Source organism: Callithrix jacchus, chromosome 12 (assembly GCF_049354715.1).
Source record: "Callithrix jacchus isolate 240 chromosome 12, calJac240_pri, whole genome shotgun sequence".
NCBI classification, from domain to species: domain Eukaryota; kingdom Metazoa; phylum Chordata; class Mammalia; order Primates; family Cebidae; genus Callithrix; species Callithrix jacchus.
In genome coordinates, this window is record NC_133513.1 from 43,493,915 (window position 1) to 43,510,238 (window position 16,324).

A 16,324-nucleotide genomic window follows, 5' to 3' on the forward strand; every position below is an offset into this window, starting at 1 on the left:
GCTAAGGGCCCAGGGCTCCTGTGTGCTGGAGAGGGGCTGGGTAGGGCATCAGGCGCCATCCTGATTCTGGAACGTTTTTTAGGCCCCACTGCAGTTCTCCAACTTCAATGTTCTCTAATCCCCGAAATCTTCCAAGCTGCCTGAGCTTCCAAAAGCTTTCGCCTCAAGCTGGGCGAACCCAATAGAGAAGTGATCATTTTTCAACCAGGGGAGCCAATACTCATACATCATGAAGCGAGTTACACAAAGGACAGAATTCTTTCCCACTCTCCTAGGAGAGGCCCCTCGGCTCAGGGAATCTGCAGGGCGGCCCAAGGGACCCAAACTATGGGCCAGGCTAGGGGTGAATCAGAGGAATGGAGGCAAGCTGAGGAGCTCCTCTGCCTACTCAGTGCCTGGAGTTCCTCACACAAGGAGATCCCCTCCCAGGTTATTCCTGAGCACTTCTCAGAAAGCACAGTTCCTCCCTTTTAGTTTTTTTAAATTTACTTATTTTGAGACTGAGTCTCACTCTGTTGCCCAGGCTGGAGTGCAGTGGCGCAATCTTGACTAACTGCAACCTCCACCTCCCGGGTTCAAGCGATTCCTCTGCCTCAGCCTCCCAGGTAACTGGGACTACAGGCACGCGCCACCATGCCTGGGGAATTTTTGTATTTTTAGTAGAGATGGGGTTTCATCATATTGGCCAGGTTGGTCTTGAACTCCTGACCTGGTGATCCGCTCGCCTTGGCCTCCCAAAGTGCTTGGATTACAGGCATGAGCTCCTGCCCCTCTGCCAGTTCCTCCCTTTGCCCAGAGGCCAGTTGCAGAGCCCATGGCCTAGCCGTGGGACATTGCTGTGAAGGAAGAGCGGCTTATGGTAGAGGAGCTCCCTCCAGGCCCCAGCAATGCATCTGGATGCTGTCAAGAACCAAGTGGGCAGGGCAAGAAGAGACATGGCCTGGTTAAGACAAGGCACTGTGACCTTGACTTTGACAACCTGGCCTTGTGGATGTCTGTCTGCCCTACCTTTGCTGCTCATAAATACCTGATCTCCCCCAGGCCAAAGGCTCTCCACCTACCATTCCTCACTCCTCCTTGAACTTGGCTTCTTCCTCCAAACAGCTTTGAGTTCTCAGCCTTGATTCTCACTCCTCCAGGCTGGTGCCTCTGGCTTGAAAGGACAACAGAAGGATGTGGTTTCTCTACCTGGCTTGATATTCTGGGATCTACATCAGAGAAATGGTAGGATAATGCTGCCCTGATAAGGAGATGAGGCATCAATGACAATGTAAATTACAATGCAGGGAAATCTGCATTGTGGCTGGCAAAGACTAGGGCTCAGGAAATGGTAGCCTTCTCCCTAGGTAAGAATAGAACAACTCAGCACCTAGGGGGCTGCTTGCCTTTGTTCTTTTATTTAAAAAATTTTTTTAGAGACAGGACCTTGCTCTATTACTCATGTGGTGGTGCAGTGGCATGATCATAGCTCACTGCAACCTTGAACTTGTGGGCCCAGGAGATCCTCCTGCCTCAGCCTCCTGAGTAGCTGGAGCTTGCCTCTGTTCTCACACACTCTCCTGAGGCTCCACAGTATGGAGGTAGAGACCATGACATCAGTAATGTTGCTACTACCTCTACCTCCACTCAGTCATGCTCTGGAAGTTAAATACCTGAAACTGTATAGCCATGGCATCCTCACTTGGGCAAGTAGCATTCAGAGGCAGATTGGCTTTCAGAGCAGGTGACACCCCAGAGGCCTTCTCCTGACATCATTGTGGGCAAGCAGTCAGCGAGCAGGGCCTCACTGCTGGGATTCTGCTCCTAGCTGGGTGTCCTGCTGCCTCTCACCTAGAAGGTGAGCCCAAGCAGATCTTCCCTGACATTCAATAGCCTTGTTCCGCTTCTACTATTTCCATCGCAAGGTTATTAATTCCTTACCCACCAACAGCTACCAGATTCTTTTTCAAAATTTCCAAGATTAATATATAGACCCATTATATCCATCTTGGGTTTTTTTGTTTGTTTGTTTTTTGTTTTTGAGACAGAGTTTCACTCTTGTCACCCAAGCTGGAATGCAATGGCGCTATCTTGGCTCGCTGCAATGTCTGCCTCTCAGGTTCAAGCCATTTTCCTGCCTCAGCCTCCTGAGTATCTGGGATTACAGGTGCCAGCCACCACGACCAGCTAATTTTTGTTTTTTTAGTACAGACAGGGTTTTGCCATATTGGCCAGGCTGGTCTCAAACTCCTGTCCTCAAGTAATCAGCCCACCGTAACCTTGAACTCCTGGGCTCAAGTGATCTCCCACTTCAGTGTCCCAAGTAGCTGGTGTTAACAGAACTCTGTTAATGGTGGAGGGTGTTCAGGTTCTTGTTGTCTTGAACAAAGAATTGGACAAAATGCACAAACAAAGCAAGGAAGGAATGAAGGGATTTATTGAAAATGAAAGTACACTCCTACACTCCACAGTGTGGGAATCAGCCCAAACATGAGGCTCAAAGACCCCGTTACAGAATTTTTGGGAGTTTAATTACCCCCTAGAGGATTTCATTGGTTACTTCAGGTACTGCCCTATATAAATGGAGAGGATGAAGAAAAGTTACAAAGTCATTTACGGTGTATGCCCTATGGAAAATGTATTTCCTCTTATAGATGAAGTGTGAATTGGCCTTATATTCCCTGCCTCCAAACCCTATTTTCCTGCCTCACTGGGACTACAGAAACATGCCACACCACACCTGGCTACCTTTGTTTTCTTTTTCTTTTTGAGACAGAGTCTCACTCTGTCTCCCGGGCTGGAGTGCAGTGGCACGATCTCGGCTCACTGCAACCTGTGCCTTCCAGGTTCAAGCGATTCTCCTGCCTCAACCCCCCGAGTAGCTGGGACTACAGGCGTGCACTATTACATCCAGCTAATTGTTTTTGTATTTTTAGTAGAGATTGGGTTTCACTATGTTGGTGAGTCTGGTCTCCAACTCCTGACCTCAAATGATCCACCCACTTCAGCCTCCCAAAGTGTGGGATTACAGGCATGAGCCGTGGGACCTGGCCTGTATTTTCTTTTAACATAGAACTGGTGGAACCAAAGAGTAGAGGATGATTGATTCATATATGAGAGAGTGTATGACGCCATCAGTGTGAGGCTCCACAAGTGCAGAGGGAGAAGGAAGTTCTAGATAGAGGGGACTGCATGAGTTGGGCATGGAGTCGAGTAGTCTGGTCCAGCTAGTCAGGAGAGGAGGGAGAGAGGCACAGCAAGGTGGAACACAACAATAAATGCCAATGCAAATTACTTATGCCTATGGGATATGAACTTAATTCCCATAGATGGTGGGGAGCAAAAGGTTTGTTTTTTCAGGAGGGGGGAGTGATTTCTCAAATGTATGTTTTAGAAATATTCTGGGAGCTGTGAAAGAAGAGTACATTCGTTTTTAAAAAATAGACTCTTTTTATTATTTATTTATTTATTTATTTTTTGAGATGGAGTTTCGCTGTTGTTACCCAGACTGGAGTGCAATGGCGCGATCTCGGCTCACCGCAACCTCCTCCTCCTGGGTTCAAGCAATTCTCCTGCCTCGGCCTCCCGAGTAGCTGGGATTACAGGCGCACACCACCACCATGCTCAGCTAATTTTTGTATTTTTAGTAGAGACAGGGTTTCACCTTGTTGACCAGGATGGTCTCGATCTCTTGACCTCATGATCCACCTGCCTCGGCCTCCCAAAGTACTGGGATTATAGGCATGAGCCACCGCACCTGGCCATAGACTGTTTTTTGAACAACTTTAGGTTCACAGAAAAACCGAGCACATAGTACAGAGTTCCCATATACCTCCCTCTCCAACCCCCTTCCCCAGTTTCCTCTATTATTCTATTTATTAATTTAGAGACGGAGTCTGCTCTGCCACCCAGGCTGGAGTGCAGTGGTGCGACCTCAGCTTACTGCAACCTCTGCCTCCCAGGTTCAAGAGAGTCTCCTGCCTCAACCTCCCAAGTAGCTGGGACTACAGGCTCACCCCACTGCATCCGGCTAATTTTTGTATTTTTTGTAGAGACAGGGTCTCACCATGTTGCCCAGGCTGGTCTTAAACTCATTGGCTCAAGCCATTCACCCTGCCTTGGTCTCCCAAAGTGCTGGGATTACAAGCATAAGCCACTGCATGCAGCTACTGAGGTTCTATATCAGTGCTTCCAATATAAATATAATGCAAGCCACAAAGGTAAGTTAATTTTTTCTAGTACCCACATTAAATAAAGGTAAAAACAGGTGAAATTAACATATTCTATATAGGCCGGGCACGGTGGCTCACGCCTGTAATCCTAGCACTTTGGGAGGCCGAGGTGGGTGGATCACCTGAGGTCAGGAGTTCAAGACCAGCCTGGCCATCATGGTGAAACCCCATCTTTAAACAACAACAACAAAAACATACTCTATATAACTCGATAAAAAAAAATTCATTTCAACATTTAATCAGTGGCTGGGCATAGTGGCTCACACCTGTAATCCAAACACTTTGGAAGCCAAGGCGGGTGGATCACCTGAGTTCAGATGTTCAAGACCAGCCTGACCAATAGGGTGAAACCCCGTCTTTATTTAAAAAAAAATGTAAGAAGAAAAAAAAAACATTTAATCAGTGTAAAAAATATTGAGACATTTAATTTTCTTTTTTTGTAGGAAGCCTTTGAAATCCACTGTGTGAGACCGGGAGCTGTGGCTCACACCTGTATAATCTCAGCACTTTGGGAGACCAAGGTGGGCGGATCACAAGGTCAAGATATCGAGACCATCCCAGCCAACTTGGTGAAACCCTGTCTCTACTAAAAATACAAAAATTAGCCGGGAACGGTGGCGGGTGCCTGTAATGCCAGCCACTCGGGAGGCTGAGGCAGGAGAATTGCTTGAACCTAGGAGGCGGAGGTTGCAGTGAGCTGAGATCACGCCTCTGTACTCCAGCCTGGGCAGCAGTGTAAGACTCCATCTCAAAAAAAAAGAAAAAAGAAAAGAAATCCAGTGTGTGTTCTGCATTGTCAGCACTTCTCAGCTTGGACTAGCTACATTTCAAATGCTCGGTAGACACAGAGCTCATGGCTACCACACTGGACTGTGCAGGCCGTGCTGGGTGCTGAGCATACAGCAGAGAGCAGAATGGACAAGGTATCTGCCTTTACCCAGCTGACATTCTAATGTGGGAGACAGATAATAAAGTAGGCCCAGTGTGGTGGTTCTTGCCTGCAATCCCAGCACTTTGGGAGGCTGAGACGGGTAGATCATTTGAAGTCAGGAGATTGAGACCATCCTGGTCAACATGGTGAACCCGTCTCTACTAAAAATAGAAAAATTAGCCAGGTGGTAGTGGCACATGCCTTTAATCCCAGCTACTCGGGAGACTGAGGCAGGAGAATTGCTTGAGCCTGGAAGACAGGTTGCAGTGAGCCGAAATTGCACCACTGCACCCCAGTCTGGGTGAGAAAGTGAGACCCTGTCTCAGAAAAAAAAAAAAAAAAAAAAAAAAAAGAAGCAAGCAGGCTGGGTGTGGTGGCTCACACCTGCAATTGTAGCACTTTGGGAAGCCCAGGTGAGAGGACTGCTTGAGGCCAGGAGTTCAAGACCAGCCCGGGCAATGTAGTGAGACCCCCATCTCTACCAAAAATGAAAAATTTTTTGAATTTTTCCCTGGGCATCGCTGCCTGTAGTCCCAGTTCCTCAGGAGGCTGAACCTGGGAGGTCAAGGCTGCAGTGAGCTGTGTATGTCTGCACCACTATACGCCAGCCCAGGTGACAGAGGCAGACCCTATCTGAAAGAAAAAAAAGATAATTTTGGAGAGTTATATGTGTTAATAATACACCAGTGTTATGATAGAGACTGGGAAGCTGCTTCAGATTGCCTGCGTAGTCAGGAAAGCCTTTGGGTGGTTGAGACCCATTACCTATGGGAAAATCACTACTTGTTATCAATTATCTATTGTCACAATGCTGTATAACAAAACACTCTAAAATTCAGAGGCTTAACATAATAACTGGCTATTATTATTCATGAGTCTACAGGTCATCAGGACAGTTCTACCAGGTGAGCTCACATATTCATCTTTGGGTGGCTGCAGGTCAGGTGGGTGGCCATGCTGCTCCTGGCTGGGCTTACATGTTTGGGATCTGCTGGCTGTTCAGGGTCAGGGAAGACTTCAGCTCTTTTCTGAAGAGATGGCTTCTCATCTTCCATCAAACTAGCCCAGGCCTGTTCTCATGGCAGAGGCAGGGATCCCAAAGAGAATGTGGAAGCATTCAAGATGTCTTAAGGCTCAGGCTCAGGACTTTGTCACTTCTGTCATTTTCTTTTGGCCAAGGTGAGTTAAAATCCAGCTGAGATTCTGGGAGGAGCTATCAAATCACATTGCAAATGGTGCGGCTACAGGGAGGAGTGGAAAATTTAGGCAATTTTTGCAATTAATCTCCCATATTACTTTAAAAGCTTTCAATTCTATCAGGAAGCGATAGCAATTCTAAACTTGTACCATATGTACCCAATAAAATAGCCTCAAAATGCAAAAAGAAAAATAGAACTACAGGGGTAAATGAATAAGAATACTTTTTTTTGGCCGGGCGTGGGAGTTCAAGACCAGCCCGACCAACAGGGTGAAACCCTGTCTATTATCAATTATCTATTGCCACAATGCTGCATAACAAAACACTCTAAAATAGACAATAGAAATTGATAAGAATACTTTTTTTTTTCCTTTGAGATGGAGTTTTACTCTTGTTGCCCAGGCTGGTGTGCAGTGGTGCGATCTCAGCTCACTGCAACCTCTGCCTCCTAGTTCAAGCGATTCTCTGGCCTCAGCCTCCAGAGTAGCTGGGATCACAGGCGTGTGCCACCATGCCCAGCTAATTTTTTGTATTTTTAGTAGAGACAGAGTTTCACCATGTTGGCCAGGCTGGTCTCGAAGTCCTGACCTCAGGTGATCCACCCACCTTAGCCTCCGAAAGCACTGGGATTACAGGTGTGAGCCACTTCACCTGGTTACGATTACTTTATAGTCAGAGGTTTTCATTATGTTTTCCAATCATAGGTCAAGCAGACAAAAAATATTAAAGATATAGAAGTTACATACAATTTATTATTTATGATTTTTGAGATGGAGTTTTGCTCTTGTTGCCCAGGGTGGAGTGCAATAGTGTGGTCTCAGCTCACTGCAACCTCCACCTCCCAGATTCAAGTGACCCTCCTGCCTCAGCCTCCCAAGCAGCTGGAATTACAGGTGCCTCCCACCCACCTAGCTAATTTTTTTATTTTGAGTAGAAACGGGGTTACACCATGTTGACCAGGCTGTTCTCAAACTCCTGACCTAAGGTGATCCACCTGCTTTAGCCTCCCAAAGTGCTGGGATTACAGGTGTGAGCTGAACACAATTTAAAGCTTGAATTTATTCAGGTATTCAGTCAACAAATATTTATAGCACACTTTCTGTATGTGAGGCACTACTCTAGGTGTGCTGGGCACATAAAGTGAACAAAAGTCAACCATCGTCATCCTTATGGAGTTGATATCCTTCTGAAAGGAAAGAGATAATATACAAATTCGTAGCCAAACAAATGCAATGACTATGTTATGGAGAAAAGCAGCAGCAGGGAAAGGAGATACAGGGTGCTGGATGGCCTTAAATAGCATGGCCAGGGAAGACACTACTGAGAAAGAGACACTTGAGCAAAGACCTGAAAGCATGGAGGGACTGAGTCATGTGTGTCTTCTGAGGACTAGCAGAGGGAACAGTAAGTACGAAGAGGGCCCGAGGGCAGGAGCTGGTTTGGCATATTCTAGTAGTAGACGGGCTTGGCAAGGCGGCTAGGGATAGAAGTACTCAGGGGCTAGATCACGCAGGGCCTTTTTGCCATAAGAATTTTGGATTTTAGTCTTAGTGACAGGAGGACCCTTGAGGATTTTTGATAGGGGGTTATCATACGGTATTAGGGGTAAGGATCCTGGGAAGAAAAGGGCTGTTTCCAGGACATGGGTTAGGAAGCCACACTTCTTTGAGGTTTCTGGTACCAATCTTGTCAGGCAATGTGCTCCTAGAGAATTTCCTTTGCTTTGTGTGTCATCTACCTAGACAGCGGCGTATTCCCCAAAGGCTGTCACTATCTCCAAAGAACACATTCCAATTATCCTGGGAAATAAGATAATTGGGATTATGAGAGTACTCACTTTCTCAATTCTCAGAATGAAAACCTATCCAGACAAGAACAAAAGGTAACTCCAGAAGGCACACCCTTCCGCATTGTGAAAACCCAGTCAACACTTTATTGGAGCTACCAGGTTATGTGAAACTCTTGATAGTTTTGTCACTTTCCTTTCAAGATATAGGCAGGGGCAGGGCTCATGCCTGTAATCCCAGCAACTTGGGAGGCCAAGGAGGGTGGATGGCTTGAACCCAGGAGTTCAAGACCAGCCTGGGCAACATGGTGAAAACCTCTAACAAAAATACAAAAATTAGCGCGGCAGTGGTAGCACAGACATGTAGTCCCAGCTACTTGAGAGGCTGAGGTCGAAGGATGGCTTGAGCCCTGGAGGTGGAAGTTGCAGTGACTAGAGATGGTACTACTGCACTCCAGCCTGGGCAACGCAGTGAGACTCTGTCTCAAAAAATAAAAGTATAAATATATATATACATATATATGTGTATAAATATATATATACATAAAAAGGTGTATATATATATATATATATATATATATACACACTTTTTTTTTTGAGACAGAGTCTCACTGCATTGCCCAGGCTGGAGTGCAGTAGCACACATATATGTACATGTGTGTATATATATGTATATAATCTTACATGAAAGACGGAAATAAATGGGTGCCTTTATTCAACAAATATTTATTGAGCACGTACTCTATGCCAGGCACTCTTCTAGGTGCTAGGGTTGCAGCAAGGTTTGTCTTGTTTTCACAAGACAGGCAGAGATCCCTGCCCTTAACAACATGTAAGATAAACATGCAAAACGCCTGATGTTAGATGGAAAGATAAATCCCCTGAAGGAAAGTAAAGCAGGGACAGTGACATTTAGGAGTGACGATGTTACAACAATTTAAAATAAGTTGGTCAGGGGAGATTCACTGAAAAGTCCTATTTAAGTGAAAACTTAAAGGAGGTGAGGAATTGAAGCAGGCTGGTATCTCGGGGAGTTGTGGGCAAAGGCAATAGGAAATGCAAAGGCCCTAAGTTGGGGAAACAGCAAAGAGTCAGGTGTAGGCAGAGCAGAAAGTAGGAGCTGCATGAGTGAAGGGCAGGGCCTGGCCCACATCTTGTAGAGCTTTGTAACACAACCACGACAATATCCAAGCGTGCAATTTAACACTTTTTTTTTTTTTTTTTTTTGAGATGGAGTTTCACTCTTGTTACCCAGGCTGGAGTGCAATGGCGCGATCTCGGTTCACCGCAACCTCTGCCTCCTGGGTTCAGGCAATTCTCCTCCCTCAGCCTCCTGAGTAGCTGGGATTACAGGCACATGCCACCATGCCCAGCTAATTTTTTGTATTTTTAGTAGAGACGGGGTTTCACCATGTTGACCAGGATGGTCTCCATCTCCTGATCTCGTGATCCACCCGCCTTGGCCTCCCAAAGTGCTGGGATTACAGGCTTGAACCACGGCGCCCGGCCTGCAATTTAACATTTTATTCAACATTCTATGGCAAAGAAAAATTGACTGCTACCAAAATGGTAGTTTCTGACCTTCAGGTTCCCTATGTAGAATTCTGTAAGTTGTAATACACTTTACTAAACATAATCAGAAAAAGACTAACAAATTCTGTTTAGTAACTCCAATTCTGACAGTTCTCATGTCTGGGCTAGAATAAGGGCACCACAATGGCAGAACAGATGTTTTCTTTTTTTTTTTTTTTAATTGAGGTGGAGTCTTGCTCTGTCGCCAGGCTGGAGTGCAGTGTCGCGATCTTGGCTCACCGCAACCTCCGCCTCCTGGGTTCAAGCAATTCTCCTGCCTCAGCCTCCCGAGTAGCTGGGACTACAGGCAGGCACCACCACACCTGGCTAATTTTTTGTACTGTTAATAGAGACAGGGTTTCACCATGTTGGCCAGGGTGATCTTGATCTCTTGACCTCGTGATCTGCCTGCCTTGGCCTTCCAAAGTGCTGGGATTACAGGTGTGAGCCACTGCACCCGGCCTGTGTTTTCTATTTTCTTTGTAGGATTTTCTTTTTTCAGAGGAAAATACAGGTATGGGCCCGCTCAAGTGGAGCTCCAGGAAGTAGGGAGTTCTGCCCTCAAGCAGGCAGCACACAGGAGGGCAGAAGCCCCTCCTAAGGGTACGACAAACTTGGCTCCAATTCATGATTTCAGTTTCTGACACAAATACAGCATTTAGTGAGGGGAATAAATCAGGTATCTGAGAGCTTGCACAGAGGCTTTCTAGCAAAACAAAAAGCACCTATAGGCTACTTGATGTTAGTGTGAAGAAGATTCTCAAGAAGACAACCATTCTACTGATTGAGGGGGGCCAGGTGGGTGGGCAGAGGGCGGAGCCTGAGTTGAGAGAACTAGGAAAACAAAAACAGCACAACAAAAAACTGCTCAGCCATGTAACATCCACACTGGAGTCCTGTTTGCTCATTCTGGCGTGGAACCCAGGGCCCCCATAAGGGAATGAGATGACTTCAGGACATTTGCCTGCCTCTGTGGAAGCAGGGGAGGTAAAGGTTTAAGGTGGGGGTACAGACTGTAGGGCTGAGAGTCTGAACTCCCTCGAGGGGACCGAGAGGTCTCTTTAGTATGAGGCACACAAGAGTACACAGCCCAGAAGAGCTCTGCTTAATATTCATATACCAAGCTTCCACAGACTAAATACACACACACACACACACACACACACACTAAGCTTCCACAGACTAAATACACACAAAATAAGCTTTCATAGACTAAATACACACACACACACACACAAATAAGCTTCCACAAACTAAACACACACACACACACACACAGTTTACTTCTCAAATCACGTACCACTTTCTACCAGATTCAAGAACATTCACAAGTACTAGTGGGTAAACAACTGTTAAGAAAAAGCTTGACTCCCTCATTAGTTATAATATACAAGTCTCCCCATTTTCTTACCTGTAAGATAGGGTAACAGGCTGGGAAGCAGACAAGGCCCCTGATCAGCCTAGCATCTTACGTGATAAATACAAGGTTCTTAATCATCTTCCTTCCTCTCCCTCATCCTAACAAAAAATACTAGGTTGCTGTCACATGCTACGTGTATACTTTAAATCAGTGCTTGTCAAACTTTAATGTGCAGTGCAATCAGCTGGGGGAATCCTGTTAAAATGCAGGTTCTGATTCAGTGGAGCTGGGGTGAAGACAGGAATTACGCATTCCTTACAGACTCCCAGGTTATGCTACACTGCTGACTGGGGATCATTCTTTGACTGGCAAGAATTTGACACTAAGTTCCATTACTTAACACAACCACCACACAAAAGCCCTCAAAAGGCATCACACAGTGTAGACAATGAGCCCTTCCACTTCAGCTTCTTGCAGCCACTGACCCTGCCAAGTGTCCAGCACTAGAGAGGCCAAGCATAATGGACACATCCTTTGGTCTTGGGAGGTTCACAACACCCTCCTACAGGAAGATCTTGGCAATTGTCTCCTCACCTCTTCTGGCTTTTTGATCTTACCTTTTGCCTCTGATGATAATTACCCTTTAATTAGCACCCGCCACCACCTTGTCATCTAAATAATTATAGTAAGTGCAACCTGCACCTCTGCCAGAGATATTTAAACAAAATGATAAAAACAAGTTCCTAAACTGCCAATTAAAGAAAAGAGACAAAACTGACCCAAATAAAAGTCATGTGGATTCCACCCACAGTGGAAAACACGACTTGTTATTCATATAAACTGCAGAAGAAGTTGATTTATTTTGAAACAAGAAAAATACGGATTCAGTATTTGGGAAATTGTAAATGTCAGAATATAAATTCTGCAAACAGTCAGGTAGGCAAAACAATCCAACCACACTAAAATCCATCTTAAATTCCTACTGGGAAAGGCTGCAGGGTCTCTGAACTACTTTTCCTTTATTTGGAGTTTTCCCGATTATACCGGAGGGAGCTGGATAACTTCTGGGTGCATTAAAAGCAAATCATCCATTTGTGGAAGGGCGGGCTTTTCACTGAAAGCAATTAGTTTTCCAATTTCCCAGGTGGGTCTCCATTAACCGTCTAACAAACACCAAGGCTGTCCGAATCCGATGAATCATGCACCTCTCTTAGGGGGAACTGGTTGTGCTACTCTTTAGAACGCTGTTTTCCCATGGTAGCCTTAAAAAAACATTCCCAATTTTCTGAATTAGGTAACACATTGAATGGGAAAAACCTAAAACAGCACAAAAGGGTGTACAGCGAAAATTAATACTCCTTCCTCCCGTCATCCACCACCTCCCTGTCCTCCCTAGAGGCAATCACTAGTACACTTCTTTAAACTTTTTATTATGGAAAGTTTCAGATACACAAGTAGAGAGACTGTATGATGAGCGCATGTGTTCGCATCACGCAGTGTCAACAATGAAAAACGTCCTGCCAGCTTGTTTATTCCTCTCCCCGTTTCCATAGGCGTATTTTACAGTTCTGACACCAGATCACTCTACCTGTCAACACATTAGGTTTTAAAAAAAAAAGATTACCACATTACCGTTACCACACCCAGCAAGATTAATGATAATTGCTCAATACCATCCAATATTCTCGGGGCCACTTTTAATAGGTGAGGGATATACGGAGTTAAGAGTCGGAGGAAGGACTGCAGGGCTGGAGGGGCGCGAAAAAGCGCGGGACGACACTGCTCGCGCCCTCGGGTGTCCGGCGCCTCGCAGTCCCCGCCGTTGTCACCTGCGCCAGGCCAGGACCGGCCAGGCCAGATCGAGGGAGGCTCTGGACCACGCGCTCCCTGCCTCTCCGCTCCTGGGCGACGGCCCCTGCAGGCCCGGCACAGCTGCACAACCCGCGGTCCCCAGACACCGGCGGGTCCCCGGAGGGGAAGCGATTGATACAGCTGCTTGCACTGCGCCCCCGGCCCGGCCGCCTATCCCCGTGGCACCTGCATCTCCTGGCGGGGCGAGGAGCTAGCATTGGCTCCAGAGCCCAGGAGGGCCAGGCCTGTCGCCCGCTCCAGCTCCCGCGCCAGCGCCTGGACCTCGGCTCCGCAACCTCGCGGACCTGGACTACAACTCCCGTCGGGCCCCGCGGCCGGGCCAATGGCGGGCGCCGGAGCATGCGGGGCGCAGCGCCTGCGCGGCGGTTTGAGTAAACGGCTGCACGATTGGCTGCGGGGTCAGGCGGCCGCGCGGGGACTGTGGGAAGCGGAGTGACGGAGCGAGCGGCTGTTGGAGGAAGGAGGTGGGGGCCGGGAGCGCAAATGGCGTTGAGATGGTTCAGGGCCCTGTTCAAACTCCAGCGCTGACCATTCACCGGCGGAAGCGGCGGCGCAGGAGGCGGCGGCGGCCAAGCGGGGGCACGTAGCGGGCTCCGGCATCAGCTCCGGCGGCGGCGGCCAGCGAGAGTAGGCCCGGGCCCGGCCGGCGGTACTCGAGGCGGGGAGGGAAGTTGCGGGGCCGCCGCTCCTCCCCCCCACCGGGCTTCCTATTTACCGAAAGCAGAGTCCCTCGCCTCTCGTCTCTCACCAGCCGGTCCTGCTCTCCCGCGCGGGGGTTCCGCGCCTGCCTGCGGGCCGCAGGGAGCGGGAGAGGCAGAGTCGGAGGCGGTCCGTAGCCAAAGCACCCGCCAGGCGCCGAGGGTAAGTGAGGTGTCGGGCGGCTGCCTAGGCCGGGAGGGCGCCGGGAGGGTGGGGGAGGCAGAGGCTGGGAGCGGGCGATGGAAGTCTCACTGCCTCGCCCACCTGGCCGCTGAGGAAGTTGGGCAGGGGAACGACCTGAAGAACTCTTTTTTTCCGCTTTTATTTTCCTTTTTCGGAGTTCTTTTTCGGGCTACTGCAGATTGACTTAGCTCCCCAAACCCAGTCAACTGTGTTGATTTCAGCCCCGAGTCCTTTCTCGAGGTTTTATCCGCCCCTGGCTGCCACTGGGGCCTTGCACTGCCCTAGGGATTCGGTGGCAGAAGCTTCCGGGGCGTCGGAAGCGACCTCCCTTTCCTGGGCGGCGCGGGTGGGGAGGAGAAAAGTTGGTAAGTGTCCAGCCAGAGGGGGCCGCCGCGCCCACTACCCGTGGTGTACCGGCCGCCCCCAGGTGAGGATTTCTGGGTGGTAAGGGTTTGTCCCGTCTTCTTTTCTTCCTTAATGGATGCCCTTAGAGCCTTTGGGGACCGGGAGGACGCTAGATTCGGATGGGAGTGAAGTGTAAATTTTTTTTTTTTTTTTTTTTTAAATCACAGCGCACTTCCCTCAAAATTCGACCTGATTTTGGGCTAGGGCAAAAGCCCAACGAGCGAGAAGACTTAGTCGTGAATCATTCTTTCCTTTTTAGTTAGGACAGTTTTTGGAGTTAAAAGGTTGAGCAAGATTGGTACTTGAAACACTTAAATTTTTACTTCAAAAACGTCTGCACACTTATTTTGGAATCTATAGTGCTTTAAGCTTAGATAATGCCATTGCAACAGTGTGCTGACTTAAAGACGTTTTATTGTGGGAAACGATAAAGGCAATCAGGAGGAGATATTATATAATGAACTCTTCTGTACCCATTTCTTGGATTCAGCAGCTACTATTAAATTTATTTCATCTATACACTTCTCATTTCTTAATGTTGGAAAATCGCTGATGTTATTTCATCTGTATTTCAGTATGTATTTGTAAAAGATGTAGTCTTTTAGCACAAAATTTCTATTATTTTTTGAGACAGAGTTTCGCTCTTGTTGCCCAGGCTAGAGTGCAGCGGCGCCATCTGGGCTCATCGCAACCTCCACCTCCCAGGTTCAAGGGATTCTCCTGCCTCAGCCTCCCGAGTAGCTGGGATTGCAGGCATGCACCACCACACCCGGCTAATTTTGTGTTTTTAGTAGAGATGGGGTTTCTCCATGTTGTTCAGGCTGGTCTCGAACTCCCGACCTCAGGTGATCCTTCTGCTTTGGCCTCCCAGAGTGCTGGGATTACAGGGGTGAGCCACCGTGCCGGGCCATCACAAAATTATTTCTCATCACATAAAATAATTAAGTCCTTACTGTTGTGGTGTATTCATCTGCAGACTTTAAACTTGGTCAGGAGTGAATGCTTTGTGGTTCTAGAACCATTTTTATAATGAGTTTTTCTGATATTGGCATAAAGGAACTCAAGTCTAGGTTTTTGGTTTGGCCTTTGGTGTTTTTAGATGATTACCATGTAAGTGTATCCAAAGCATTCTAGTTAGCTTCCGTGGTGTATATGTAAGTACACTTACAGACCTGCAGGATCTCAGCTTTACTTTTTTTTTTTTTTTTTTTAGAGATAGGCTTTCACCATGTTGGTCAGGAGGCTGGTCTCGAACTCCTAACCTTGTGATCTGCCCACCTTGGCCTGCCAAAGTGCTGGGATTACAGGTGTGAGCCACGGTGCCCAGCCCAGCTTTGCATTCTTAAAGGAATCAAGATAATTGACTTTTATTTTGTTGTCTGTGGTAGTTGTCCAGTATTCTGTTGTGTTTTAGGCTGTACTTAACAAGAAAGACAGTAAGACTTGTTAGTGTTAGAGCTGCAGTAGAAGATGAAATAGATCTCCTTCAGGAACACTGTTTTAACACAGATGTATGATGACTAAATTATTTTGTCAAATAAAATTGGCTTCTCACAAAGGGGGGATGGGGCGGGGCACGAATCACTACTGATTTTATATAAAACTCAGACAGTGACTCATTATAAGTTGTAGAAATTTAAGTTAAGGGAAAATAAGTATAGGTCAAAACATTCAAAAGTATAGTTCAAATATTTCAATTCTTGTAGGTTTCAAATTAATGAAGATTTTTCAAGCCCTTAGGCCTTTGTTCAGTTTTTAAAGTTATATTCGATGTATTGATGTTTGAACTGTAGAAAGGTCAAAGTGTACGAAACTGATGAGGATTGATAATGTTTAAAAAGTACTGTAATTTTTTTTTAACGGGCACAGAACCAATGCAAGTACCTTGTTTTAAAAAGATGTTTGACTCTTGATTTACTGCCCTCAAGATTTTTTTTTTTGTCCTGTGAAGTAGATAAATCAGGTGAATCGATTTGTCATTTATAAATTCAAGAGTGAAATAAAGGTTATATGTTTCTATTCCTGTATGAAACAGGGTAATATGCTGGAGCTCACAAGCTCCAGAAAATGTAACTCAGCAAATGAGCACAGCACTATCGGGACAAGG

General features: G+C 46.8%; 2 protein-coding genes across 9 annotated transcripts in view; one reads left to right on the forward strand and one right to left on the reverse strand.

Annotated features, from left to right (window-relative positions):
• Positions 1-12,467: 12,467 nt before the first annotated feature.
• Positions 12,468-13,406, reverse strand: LOC144578648 (uncharacterized). Its single transcript, XM_078345423.1, has 2 exons — positions 12,732-13,406; positions 12,468-12,646 (listed from the first exon to the last, which is right to left on the reverse strand). Exon 1 carries the CDS (start codon positions 13,269-13,271, stop codon positions 12,780-12,782), a length of 492 nt encoding a protein of 163 aa, XP_078201549.1. The 5' UTR covers positions 13,272-13,406; the 3' UTR covers positions 12,468-12,646; positions 12,732-12,779.
• The window catches only part of WAPL (WAPL cohesin release factor), a 95,593-nt gene continuing 92,628 nt past the window's right edge, over positions 13,360-16,324 (forward strand). For 6 of the 8 annotated variants that reach the window (XM_054242887.2, XM_054242888.2, XM_078345418.1 and 3 more), the window contains exon 1: positions 13,360-13,791. Coding sequence is in view for 1 of the 8 variants with exons in the window: in XM_078345421.1 (XP_078201547.1) it covers positions 13,425-13,495; positions 13,756-13,791 (107 nt within the window). In the remaining 7 variants the exon portion in view is untranslated. The remainder of the gene's footprint in view (positions 13,792-16,324) is intronic. The other 2 variants (XM_078345421.1, XM_078345422.1) reach the window with 2 other exon arrangements.